This window comes from Elgaria multicarinata, chromosome 4 (assembly GCF_023053635.1).
Source record: "Elgaria multicarinata webbii isolate HBS135686 ecotype San Diego chromosome 4, rElgMul1.1.pri, whole genome shotgun sequence".
In the NCBI taxonomy this organism is placed as follows: domain Eukaryota; kingdom Metazoa; phylum Chordata; class Lepidosauria; order Squamata; family Anguidae; genus Elgaria; species Elgaria multicarinata.
The window spans coordinates 48,339,801-48,353,548 of NC_086174.1; the positions used below are offsets into that span (position 1 = coordinate 48,339,801).

General features: G+C 44.6%; 1 protein-coding gene across 3 annotated transcripts in view; it reads right to left on the reverse strand.

Annotated features, from left to right (window-relative positions):
• The window catches only part of CAPN11 (calpain 11), a 61,269-nt gene that overhangs the window by 11,574 nt on the left and 35,947 nt on the right, over positions 1-13,748 (reverse strand). For all 3 annotated transcript variants that reach the window (XM_063124216.1, XM_063124214.1, XM_063124215.1), the window contains exons 3-16: positions 13,285-13,354; positions 8,459-8,577; positions 8,050-8,183; positions 7,375-7,543; positions 5,911-5,994; positions 5,740-5,825; positions 5,149-5,223; positions 4,768-4,928; positions 3,805-3,989; positions 2,315-2,523; positions 1,578-1,617; positions 1,145-1,210; positions 452-509; positions 237-301 (exon numbers count right to left, since the gene is read on the reverse strand). In XM_063124216.1, coding sequence (XP_062980286.1) covers positions 237-301; positions 452-509; positions 1,145-1,210; positions 1,578-1,617; positions 2,315-2,523; positions 3,805-3,989; positions 4,768-4,928; positions 5,149-5,223; positions 5,740-5,825; positions 5,911-5,994; positions 7,375-7,543; positions 8,050-8,183; positions 8,459-8,577; positions 13,285-13,354 — 1,521 coding nt within the window. The remainder of the gene's footprint in view (positions 1-236; positions 302-451; positions 510-1,144; positions 1,211-1,577; positions 1,618-2,314; positions 2,524-3,804; positions 3,990-4,767; positions 4,929-5,148; positions 5,224-5,739; positions 5,826-5,910; positions 5,995-7,374; positions 7,544-8,049; positions 8,184-8,458; positions 8,578-13,284; positions 13,355-13,748) is intronic.

Sequence of the window (13,748 nt, forward strand, 5' to 3'; positions counted from 1 at the left end):
CTGTAAAATAACAAACAATTGCCAAAGACCGGACTCTATAACTATCTAAAACTCAGAAACATGCAGATACCTCAAGGGATTCCCCACCTTGCTTTCATAAATTATGAGCAAACACACTACAAAAGGTCGCAGTGTGAGGACACCATCCTTTGAATAGATTTACACCCCTCTGCTTTCTCTTGACCAGGAAAACCCTCCCCATTTCTGCAGGAATCCACCCACAGCAGGGAGGATACGTCCATCAGGTTGACCATGCTGCGGCAAGAATCCATGCTGAACCCGTCAGTCTTCAGGTCTTTGTCTGGCAGAGGGAGGAGAAAGGGGGGCATGGTTATTCATGAAGCCCTTTCCAAAGTGACGCTTGCATAGTGGTGGGGGGGGGAGGAGAAGGAAGGTGCAGACATTGCAATTTCCCAGAGCAGGCCAGAGGGTTGAATAAAAAAGCACTTACGTCTGGCAATGACTCTGTTCAGGATAGTCCTCAGTTCAAAGACACTAATTTCCATGTCCTGGAGGATGGGAGAGCAGAACATTAGTCACTGGCACTTCTAACTGGATCACATCCTCTTGCAAGAGCAGGAAGTATGTAACTTCTCAGGCACTGACCCCATCTTGGGCAGCCTGCAAATGTGAGTGAAGGGATGGCTCTGGACAACACTGAGGATGATCATATCACTGATGTACAGTCACAGAAATTTTCTCTGATGAAGGAACACTCCAGCCTGAAGGCCTCATTCTGATTGGCCACTGATATCCTCTTTCAGAGAACAGAAGATTTCTACTGATGGGGCGCTTCCATCCCATGAGATGTATTTATGGCATTTAATCGAACCCTTCCTCTGCTCTCCAACCTCTAGGTGATGTACATGGGTTTTGCTCCTCTTATTTTATCTGCACAACAGCCCTGTGAGGTAGGTGACCTTGGGGGCACCCCACAGAGAGGTCCCTGGCCCAACACTAGTGCTCTATCCACTACATCAGCCTTCCCCAACTTGGTCCCCACCCCCATGTTCTGGACTACAACTCCCAGCATTCCTGTCCACTGGCCATACTGGTGATCAAAGCCATCAGCTGCTACTTTGCCTACTCAACACAACAATAGAAAGGGGAGGAATTCACAGGAATGCTGAGTCACAGAACCTACCTCGCCTGCAAGCTGCCGGAACATGTTCTTGAAGCCCTCGTCCACGTCATCCTCAGAGATATCTTCCTGATGAAACACAAACCAGGAGGGAGCAGGTTAAGACATTCTTCCACCCACTAAAACAAACCCAGACTGGAACGGCGAGCTCCTCCTGTCCTCTTCACCACCGCCATTTAGTCTCCTCTGGAAACCTTCCCCTTTCTCTCCAGCAGCTGGCTCTCCTCCTTCCCCCAATTCTGTTCCCTTCTCCATCTTGCACCCCAGCCTATTTTAGCCAACAAGGCCTATTCAAAATGCAGCTTTAAAGGTGGCAGCAAATTGGCACCAGGCTCCTTTAACACGTCTGGTCACTCTACAGCTATCAAAAGCAGTGTAGAGAGAAGAAAAGAAGTGAGAGAGTTTAGAAACACCCCTCCTGGGATGGGTCCCTTACCTCATCTGGCAGATCTGCAGAGATCTCCTCATCCAGCTCCCTGGAGAAGCAAAAACACGGTTACAAAGGACCCTAGGGCAGGTGAACTTGTAGAAAGGGGAGGACAGTCTGGAAGAAGTCGAGGAAATTGGGGGGAAAGAGCTCCACTATAGCTGCCTCCCACTCAAGAGTCTGAGGATGAGCAGTACTATTGGAAGTTTGTTGCACTATTCACTACACATGCAGCATCACTGTAAGGATCATGGCACCAAGAGGCACACAGACATTAAATTAGCTTTTGAATCTCTTGCCCAAAATTAATTTTCCCCATCTCCCAGCACTTCTTCTTGCCCCTGCAAGGATATTATTGATACCCAAGGAGAGTTTGGTCAATAACCAAGAGGGCCGCTCCACCTCCATTGGTTCCAGCGCACTCACGGGAGCAACTGTTTGTGCAATGGGGCTTTGGCACTTCTAAAAGTAACACCAGAAATGAGACGGAATGCTAGTTTCCAGATCAGGACAGGCCAGCAAAGCTCCCTTCTGCAAGCTCTGCCGAGCTGCCTCGTTTCTGCTCACTTTGGTTTATTTTTTAAAGCACGAAAGCCCTGTTGCATGAGGGCACATGTGCACAATAGGATGCTAGTCCTACAGAGCAGAGGCACAGAAACCACTCTACAGCAGGCCTGAGGGATGCTCCTAAACCCATTAGCAAAGAACTATAATATTAGAGTAGCTCACACAGAGCATGGACTCACTCTGTGTCTGATTGCTTCTCTGTGAAGACGCGCAGGATGAAATCTGCTTCCTTGTTGGGCTCAAAGGTAGAGGGCACTATGATGTATTCGCCAGGGGGCAGGCGGATGTGGTTGCTCACCTCCCGCAAGTTGATAAAGGTCTCAGAACGTGCCCTGGACTGGTTCCTCAGAAAGAAATCCTTCTTCAGGTGAACACTCTGGCAGCCCTGGTTCTAAGAGAGAAGCAGCAGCTCAAGTGTACTATACAGCCATACAAATGGGCAGGTCTATCCAGACGACAAGGGGCCTATGCATTGGATGGATATACCCCAGTACACCCGCCCCCCAAAGGCAAGAGCACAAAGGAGATGGGTAAGTCTTGGGAATCAAAAAACCCTACTTGAACAAGAAATAGTCACAGCAGTAACAAAAGGAAAACACATTTGCAGCCAGAATCTTGGATTCGGAGTTACGCCAAATATTTCCTTATTTTGTGTATTTAATGTTTTGATTAATTGGTCCAGATTATAGAACATGAGAGTGTCTGGTACCTAATTTAGATCTTTTTTAATTTGGTCATAACACATATAGCCTTGTCTATCTTGGTTAATCCTGAGTAATCCTTCAGCCCTGAAGAGCTGGGTACACAAGGAGCTGCACATATATTGGGACTATTGATGTCAAGCAAGAGGAAAGCACACTTTTCAGAATCCTTCCAGAATAATTAGGCAAAGAGAATTCCGCCAGCTCTGGGGTTTCCATCCTCATGCACAATTCAATCATTAATGGTTTTTCATGACTCAGAGCATACCTCCTCAGGAACCTGCAGAGGGAGAAAGAGAGGAGGGGAATATTATTTAATTAAGCTACTTATATACAACTTAATATCATGAGATCTCTAAGCGGTTTACATAAGAAATACATAAGATGCAATATAAAAGCCAATATAAAATAGTCAAACAGAGCAGTGCAATAATATGTCAGGGAACGCCTGAGCAAACAGGTGTGTCTTCAAAAGTCATTTAAAGTTTGTCATAATTTCCATCTCTCAGACCTCTCGTGGGAGAATCTCCCAGAAAAGGCCTGCTCACATGCCATAAGTTGATGTGGGTCAACCAACAAGGCCTCTTTGAAAGATCTCAGGGGGTGATTTGGTGTATATACAGGAAGATGGTGGACTAGATATTCTGGTCCCAAATTGTTTAGGACTCTGAATGTCAACAACAAATTTTTGAACATGGCTCAGTAGCTAATAGGCAGCCAGTGCAGTTCTTTTAATACAGGTGCAATATGTGCGTCGCTAGGTGCTTCACTGAGCATCCTCGCTGTTGCATTCTGCACTACTGGCAGCTTCCAAACCAGGTGCAAGGGCAGCCCCATAGATTGCATTACAGTAGTCTCATCATGAGATTAGCAGTGCACGGATCGCTGCAACTAGGCTGCCATATTCAGGGAAGGGATAGGAATCAGGGCCTGCTAAACTCTGCTGCTGAAAGGAGGGATACCAGGAGGCCACGTGAGGTTACCTCATAGACTGCAAAGCCAATGGTGTGCATATCTCCTCCAACTCGGCGCTCCCTTCGCCGGTGTTTTTGCATCAAGGCCACTAAGAAGCTGCAAGCCACTTCATCATCCTCTGGGTCATCATCTTCTTCTAAGAGCTTGATCTTGAACTGTGGATTAATCCAGAACGTCGCTGCAAGAGGAGAGGGAAGACTGTAGTGATGCCATTGGCAGAACAGAAATGAAGTTTTGCTTGTAATCAGATTGAAGATTTAGTACATTATTTGTTGCTCGGGCCATTGGATCTGGACCCAAGGGAAATAATCTTGTCATTTATTCTTCAGCAATACATTTATCCAACTCTCCATGATTTGGTGGTGGAATTATTGTCTGACAATCAACCATCTATCACCTATACAGCAGTCCTATTTGCTGTGGCAGCCAAGAAGATAAGTTTCAGCTTTATAAAAAAATGTCAATAGCTCTAATTTATAAGTTTAGGTCTCCCTTTTATGCCCTCTCTGAGAACATTGATTATGGCAGCACGGCCTGTACTCTGTTTAATGATATTATCCTTTGTTTCACTATTGAATCTTTATATATTAGTTATATAGAATTTTATTTTATAGAATCTTATTCCAATGATATGGCCTTTGGTTATAATACAATAAAGATTACTGTAATGATGCTGTGGTATTCCCCAACACCAAGTTCCAGAAACAAGGAAGAGCTTGGTTTTCCACAACTTCCAAAATATTCAGAGAGAAGCCACACTAGGTTATGAATACAATGCACTACAAAAACTGACCTTCAGATTTCCACTGGTTCAAGTTGGGGCAGGAGGTAGAGTGCACCATGATAGTCCCCAATTTTTTCAATTGACATATTTACAGATCCTGGAACTCAGTTTACTAGTCCTTCAGCATTGAAAGAGAGAAGCAGGTAGAGGAAGGATAGAAAGCTGTGATTACCTGGACTGTTCCTGCAGCCTCCAGCTGTACTGCCCCGGCGCCAGCTGCCCTCAAACAGGGTGGTGTGCCATTTGCTCAGCTCATCCTTGGTCAAAGCATCTGGAGAGAGGTTACAGATCTCCAGCCTGGAAAATTCACGCATGAAGTCTCGAAAAGACATCCTGCAGGGACAAAAGGCAGGGTGAGGCCATAGAGCCAGGACAAGAGCAGAAATACCAAAAGAAAATGCAATGGCTACTCTTGAACCATTTTTGAGGTACAAACACAAAAGGAGACCATTTGAACAGAAATGACAATAAATACTCCTGAATATATTGCCACAGAGTTAGGAACCATTGCGGCACATGCATGCATATGACTACCATGAGTTCTGGAACTTACCAGAATTCACCATCTTCCATTTTCAGTTGCAGGTCCTCCCTCTGATCAGGATCCACATCGTTCCATTCAGAAGAGCTAAGATAGCAGCAGAAAGGCAGTTACGCTGTGCTTCCCCCATGCTGTCATTTCAGATTTTATTCAGGAATACAGGAGTAGCTAAAGGCTGGCTCGTAGCACTGTAGCTCAGTGGTAGAGCACATGCTTTGCATGCAAGAATGTACCAGATTCAATCCATGGAATTTCCAGGTAGGACTGGGAAAGATTCTTGCTTGAAATCCTCGAGAGCCATTGTCAAATTAGGTGAATCAATGGTCTGACTCGATATAAAATTCCTTACTTGATTTACCATTCCTTGATGGCTCATAGCTACCAGTGTGAATCAATTCCATTAAAAACATTGTGATTTAAGTGATATGGAAGTTCTATCGGCGATGGCTCATTTGCACATACAAACCACTGCCTGATCTCCCAGGCCACTGAGGGATGAGCTTGCATTGGTGAATCGCTTTAAGTGCCACCTAGGGCCCATACTAGATGGGGTCCTTCTCAGATGTCACACCCAGTGCTGCTGCAATACCATGTCAAACTCACCTATCACTCCAGGCTCCAGTCCACTCCACCTGACCCCAGGGATTCCTTATGCGAATGAGCTGTTCTTGTCGACCACGATATTCCACCTGTCAAGAGTTGAGACATCAGACAACCTATACACCTGGCTAAGCCCTTGAACTGATTTCCACAAACCCATGAAGAGAAACTCACATTCTTAAATCCTGTGACGGAATAGGCATGACCTTTCACTAGCTTCTTGAAGGTAACAGCTTCCATGTCAAATGCACTTGTGATCTGAGGAGAAAGGATATGTGGCATTGGTCAACAGGTTGCAGGTTCCCTCTCCCCATTGTCAGGCTATCCATCAAAGAAAGAAAGCAAAACAAAATGGCTTCTAACATAATACACTAGCAGCAGACCACAACTTGGCCCTATTAATGCATTCGAGATGCTTGATGAAATGCCTTTTCAGAACATTGAAGAGGCTGCAAACATTCTTGAGTATCTGCTCAGTCCTCAATTCAGGAAAGGCCTGCAGACAGTCCTATGTTGGGTGTAGCCTTTTGCTTCTGGATAGCTGTACTATTATATGCAAAACTGACAGAGAGCTCTAGATGAATGCCAATAGTAACACTGATGGAACCCAGCTCTATTTTTCTTTTTTAAACCCCACAGAAGGAAAACTAACTTTTTCCCAGTTGAAGTCAACGTTCTATAAAACAAGGCCATTCTACAATTAAGAATTCTCTGGATCATAATATTCACCAACATTAAATGATTGTCATATTTAGAATATGCAAACTGTGCAAAGTAAATGTGCTGACAATTCAAAGGTGAGCTCTGGCTCTCCAGCACACAATATATTTAGTATGTGGCCCTCATCCATTTACCTGGCCTACTCTGCAATGAATTTCAACTCACAAATAAGTGTATACAAGGTCACACTCTAAACAACGCGTGAGGAGGCATGCAGAGAAACGAGTGTGGGGAAGGAAAAGTAATTGGTGGGATACTTGGGTTTGAGGCATTCTTCCCTTACAACTTCAAGCCACTGTATTTCTCTTGCTTTGACCGGTGCACGCTTGTGTGTGATCCTTAATGGTATTTTCCCCCACTCATATTTTTAAAAGCATATACATAACAAAGAAGCAGTCAAGAAATGACAGAAGGCTTTGTAATGTGCAGTTAATCAAATCAGAGGCTTCAAGATGTATATCTGGCAAGCAACTTAGAACATAATTACTCAAGCTTGGATGTCAAACTAGCACTCAAAGGGCTATTTGTACACAATAAAGCTGCACACCTTTCCCCATTTTTTCATGTCTGAGGGCAACAATATTTTCTTACTTTAAGAACCCAATTAAAAAGTTAAAGCAAAAGTGGAAGCTTCACCTATATTTGCCTGAGGGAATGTTTTCAGTGCACTTTCCAACCACAAGGGGGCACCAACCAACCTATCATAGGACAAGGAACTGCGGCCTAACACTTTCTGTGCCACCCCCAACGCCCTGACTCCAGTTAATGTTTGGGCCCAACGTCCATTGAATGAATCCCTGTTGTGTCTACGCTAGGCCTCATGACAGGTTTCCAATTATCAGAGCCAAATGAGGGAAGCAATGTGCTCCCCTCAAGACTCCAAATCTGAAGCGTTTCGCGAGCCCCTCTACTCCTTACGTCAATGGAGCAGCCAAGCAGGGAGCCCCTCTCAAGAGCTTTGCAAATGATCCTGGATAGGTCACGAGGCGCCTTCTTGAGATCATACATTTCCGACACACCGCCTGTGAAGTCCTCAAAGCCCTCTGTGGTGCTGCCCCCGGACAGGGCCTCATAAGAGCCATTCAACCTGTATGCCAGACAGAATTGGGGTGGGGGTGGGTTAATAGGATAGCTTTGAACCCTGCCAGCTGATCTGCAGAAGGCCCAGATAGTGGGGTGGGGATAGGGAGTTAAAGAAGGGTAGAAACAAAGCCAGAAAAGGGCTTGCTGGAGAAACAAAAGCAGGCTGCAGAAACTCTTTCAGCCCGAGGGCTGAAATTAATTTATGAGAAACTCGGGGGGGGGCACATTCCAGTGGCGGGTGGAGCAAAAATGTCAGCATATTTTAGCTTAAAGCTCTTATCGGTAATAACTAAGCCTTAGGAGGGGGCATTTCAAACTTTTAGAATGGGTTGGGGGAATTATGGAAAAGCCAGGAACCGATCAAATGATCAGCGGTTGGGAGAAGATGTGGCCATCTGGGAGACCCCAAAGGGATGGATTTGGTTTGCAGGCTTGAGGTGCAACACCCTTGAGGTAGGGACCCGCCTCCCCAACAGCACCCTGCATAACCCGAATCAATGCAGCACTCACTTGGCGTACGCTTTCTCCAGCAGAGCGCTCCAAAACTCTTGACACTCTGCCGAGTGCACAAATACCAGCTCTCCATCTTTGACTGGTAGCCGGTCATCTATCACCACATCCACCCATTCACCAAATTGCCAGATCTGGGGGATAAGAAACAGGAAGATAGTAAGCCTTGTGAATGGGGTTGGGGGAAAGGAAAGTGAGACATTAGGTTTGAGTATCCGTCCCTTGAACAATAAACCTATTTCTCAATCAAGATCTTTTGTTTGTGGATTTATTTATTTTATTTTATTTAAAATATTTATATCCCGCCCTATATCACGAAGATCTCAGGGTGTCTCAACTATCAGTGAGAAAGGATTCAATGTGAAGCACTTCCTGTAGGAAAGGTGACCCACCTTTTCCTTGACCTTACCTGGAAGTGGAAGATGCCCGCATAGTCCTCCTGGAAGCTCTGTCCATGGGGTACAACCCTGTGCAAAAGTTCCTCATTGAGAGTCAAGGAGCCAATGGCAGCCAGCAACCAGCAGTCACCTGAAAGGCAGGGAAACAGATGTCACTCCATTTCCCAGTAAATCGGGTTCGAATATCCTCATTTCTACTCTAGCTTTTCAATATCAGTACATTCCTTGCTGCATTCAAGGGAAGTCAAACTTGTGCCCTGCAGATGTTTTGGACTACAACTCCCATAATGTCTGACTTTTGGCCATGCTAACTAGGGCTTATGGGAGTTGGAGTCCAAAATATCTGGAGGGCTCCAAGTTGCCTAGCACTGATTGATATCATCCCTTCTTACCATACTACTTAGAATATCTTTTCTCACTTTAAGACAGATGAATATCTGTAGATCATCGGCATTAAAGAAGATTCCACCCAGTTTTCTGGTGAAACCTACAGAATCTATAAACAAGGAAATATAATCTCCTCTCCTATACACCATCGTCAGTGCTAAAATAACTGAAAGTAGCTCTTTTAACAGAATCTGTCTACTATGTATCCACAAAACAAAAGCAAGTAAGGAGAATTTTTGATGACTGCTCCATAAAAGCACAAACGTTTTTGAAAGCATTATAAGACCATTTCCATTTAGACAGCATCCAACAACTGGCATTAAGACAGTTTTCAATTTAGCTGATCCCCCCCCCCCCGCCCCTGCACATTAGGTCTCTGTTTTAAAGTGTACTTTTGTATGGTGCAAGCCAAAAACAACAATTTAAAATGCTGTCTCTATCCAATGAATTTTTGATCTGCCTCAAAGAGAAATGCTTGCTCAGCCAGTTTATTTACTTATTCATGACATTTCTATACCATCCAATAGCTGAAGCTCTCAGGGTTGTTCACAGCAATTAAAATCACAAAATGGATTATAAAATACAATATGAAATGTAAAGGCCTAAAACTACAACATGAAAGTACAAACCAAAACAAAACCTAGCATTAATGCAGAGTTTTAAAATAAAATAACAGTTTTAAAGCAACAAAGCTAAAAAACTTAAATGTCTGGGGGGGGGGGAGTCTTCACCTGTCACCAGATAGAGCACAATGTAGGTGCTAAACAAGCCTCTCTGGGAAGCTCATTCCACAGCCGGAGTGCCACAACAGAAAAGGCCCTCTTCTTGGTAGCCACCCGCCTCACCTCAATTGACAGGGCCTCCCAAAGAAGGCCTACTGAAGACGATCATAAGGTCCGGGCAAGTACATAAGGAAGGAGATAATCCTTCAGATAAGCTGTCCCCAAGCTATTCAGGGCTTTGAATGTTAATAGCAGCACTTTGAATCAGGTCCAAAAATGGACGGGCAGCCAGTGCAGAGGGAAAAGAGCTGCCATAGTATGATTACATTGTACAGTCCCAGTAAATAGTCTCGCTGCCCTGATTCGGATCAGCTGAAGTTTCCAGACCATTTTGAAAGGCAGCCCCACATATAAACACATAGCAGTAATCCAGATGAGAGGTTATCAAAACATTGATAACTGTAGCTAGGCTATCTCTGTCCAGATAAGGACATGGTTGGTATATCAACCTAAGCTGATAAAAGGTGTCAGCCTACACAGATAAAAGCCAGTGTCCCTATGGTCTGGAGAAGTGAATGTACATACAATTTAATCTCAAAATCAACTGAGGCTCAGTGAGGCCTAGCATCTTGCCATTGCAACTAAAGGCCCTTAGGATACCTGAGAGACGTGGGAAGAGGGATGCCAGCCAGCTTGCAGCACAGCCCCACAAGCTCCTGTTAATCAGGAAAACTTGCTTCCCTCCCCACTCCTTAGCATATACTAGGCAGTTGAGGGGAGCAAATGGAAACATCAGCAGGTACAGGGCTATCACTTTCCATCTTGGATAGAAGTCTGGTTCCATTAAGAGCTCCACAGGTGCCATTTCTCCCTTCACAGGGCTGTAGTGAAGAGAAGTCCACAGCTGTTGAACTTCTCCATGCAACACAGTGATGAATGGTACAGAAGCCCTGCCCAGATTGGTAGCCCTTGAGGGAGGATTAGGGAAAGAAAGGGGGAAAAGTGGCTTTCCACAATGAGTCAAACCTTTAGACAGAAGTATGGGAGTGCCAGGGAGGCAAAACCTAAGGAAGTAGGCTTAGGTTGACAAGATACAGGGCTAACTTATCTTGTAACAAGAATACAATTAGCATGTCTATTTTTAAAATTCTACAGCCAGTATCTGATGGTTCATGCCACAAGCCCAAATAGTGCTAATGGAGGTCAGCTGAATTTTTCCATGGTGCAAGCAGTTGTACATTACACTTGTGTAACCGATGGTGCACGTGCAATGTGCAACACCAATTTTAGTTGGATTCTTCTCTTGCGCATAGTTCGGAACCTAGTTTCTGCTAGTGCAAGGTTATTTGCACTAGTGGAATGACACAGTTGGATACTGCCTGCAAAAAACTCCAGAAGGGGAGTGGGAATAGCAGAATAACAAGATCATGGAGTATGGGGAGGCAGGAGTTAACCCTTCCCCCTATGCTATGGGAAGGGCCAATGGGAGCTTCCTTCCTGGGGTGAATAGCAGCTTTGGGGACCACTTTTCATCAAGACCACAGCAAGGGAGGGACAGGTTAATTCCTTCCTAGCCAGATGCCATGGTTCTGATCTGCTTCTCCCTTTCCTTGCAGCTGCACATTAGATTTTAAGAACATAAGGAGCGCCATTTTGGATTAGACCAAGGGTCCATCCAGTCCAGCCTTCTGTTCACACAGTGGCCAACCAGCTGCCTACAGGAAACTCACAAGCAGGACAGCACCCCTGCCCCCAGCCCATGTTTCCCAATAACTAGTGTACATAGGTATACTCCCTCATCCTGGAGGAAGCACTTAGCCAGCAGGATTAATAATTATGGATTTTAAAAAAGAGATTTATTTGATTTGTACCCCACCTTTCTACCAAGAAAAATGGCAATCAAAGCAGCTTACAATCACAAATAAAACTTGATTAAAACAATAATAAAAATGAATGCATTCAACACAATTAAAAACAACAACAGAATAAAAACTGCATCTAACACAGGTGAGCTCCTCCCCCTCCCTGAAGCTCCTCCCACCCAGAAGGGAGAGGACCATGAGAGCAACCGAGCTGCAGCTCAGTCCCCTTCATTCCTCTGTAGGAAGGCAACGGAGGAGGAAAGGGGGCTGAGCCAGGTCAGAGTTGCTGCTCTTTTTTACTCCATGGAGAATGCAAGGGAGGACCAAAGCAGGTTCCCACAGAGAGAGGCAGTGGTGATTCCCTGCTTCTCTCTGCGCAGATAAATTTGCCTATGACATCAGGCAGAAGGGCTTTGGGAGGGAAGGTTCGCCTCCTGACTTCATTGGGCTCCCTGGGGGATGAGCCAAACAGGAATATGGGCCCTGGGGATGCACTGTTCTTCACCCCTGCACTAATCCAATCTAATCCAATAATTTAATGGGCAGATGCGAGGAGGGGCAGAAATCAAAATTCGGTAAAAACCTGGGTATTAAAAGCTGAATAAAGTTTGGAGTAAAACCAGTGCACAAAAAGGTAGATAAGTCTCAAGATATTATAGAAAGGTTTATTATACAAAAACCCGATGTGTTTCGGCCTCTTGTGTTTTTAGGCCTTCTTCAGGGGGCTGTAAAAGTACATATAAAGAAAAAGAATGAGACAACACAGAATTTAAAACCTTTTACAATTATACTTGTAGTGTGCTCATATAATTGTAAAAAGTTTTAAATTCTGTGTTGTCTCATTCTTTTTTAATATATATCTACTTTTACAGCACCCTGAAGGCCTAAAAAATGAAGAGGCCGAAACATGTCAGCATCGTGAGAGTTCTCTCTCTCTCTTTGTGCACATCTTGGTTGCTCACCCACCTTGCACCCTCGTTTCTTCCTGGCAGTAGAACCAGGTATGTACAAATCGTAAACTTCCTTGGCACAGATCTGGGTTTTATGGTGCAGAATACACCATAGCCCTAACTACATGAGCGAAAGATGGAGTGGGGGAAGTGTGTGTGTGTGTGTGTGTGTGTGTGTGTGTGTGAGAGAGAGAGAGAGAGAGAGAGAGAGAGAGAGAGAGACTGACCGAGGAGAACAGCCTCCTATTCACTGCATCTGTGACAGTAGGATCTTTGTGAGTTCCATGTGGCCCTCTTACACATCCAATATCTCTAGATAGGGCTGCCATCTTTTATTTGTGGGTGGAAGCCCATCATACCCACCTAAAAATGCAGAGCTTGTGCTTTGTTGTCTCCCTGGAAGGAACAATAATTTTGTAGCCTGCCCCAAGATGTTGCGCAGGCAGACAGAACTGCATTTCCTCCTCAAGTATTTCCCCAGTTGCCCCCTTTTCACTGCTCTGTACATTTATGAAGCAAGAGGGAAAAAGCTGCAGCCAGGAAATATTAAGGATGGGTGGTGGTGGTGGTGGAAAGACAGAATTGTCATAATTTCTCTGTAGAAAATAGGCAACTGAATTCCCCATTAGGAATTTTCCTGATTAGTTTGAAGCCCCTAGGATGTTGCTACCCAAAGCAGCCACTGGTACTGCCTAACGGGTTAGGCCAGCCCTAAACGCATGAAGAAGCAAGTAGCAAAGTTTGGGTTTACGTCCCACAAGGTGTTCAGCAACAAAGTTTATGGCTTCCTCTCCCTGACCGTTGAGGACGTACCACAAAACTATCAAGCACCCTAATTCTGTTTTTACCCAGCCACATATTACTTACTACCCTCTCCTCCTTCCTCCAGTCCAAGGGATAAACGTCCATTACTCACCCAGAGCCCCTTGGCAGATATCTGTCCTTGTAGCACCGCCAACAATAAACTGAGGGTCACTGATAATTTCCTGCAGAAGAGGATAAAAAACGATACAAGTTGTTGGTGGGATCTGCAGCATTCTCTTACAAGCATAATGGAAAATCTTAGTTGCTGGAGCATTAAATGCAACATGAATGAAACATAATTAATGGGTGACAATAATGACTGCCATTGCTCAAACTGATATATTCCCTACTTCTCTCTATATATACTCCCCCCCCTCTCTGTGTGTGTGTTATATATAATCTCTCTTCTTCTTCCCGTCCTTCCATTTTTTTTTGGTTCTCTTTGCTTGTGCAAGGGGCTGCCTGAATTATATTTTTGAATACAGTATAGAAGTCCTTTATTCAGAGTCTATTTTTACAATCCTAACGTAAAAGGATAATTAGTCCTGACACACAGAAACAGATTTTTCTTTTAAG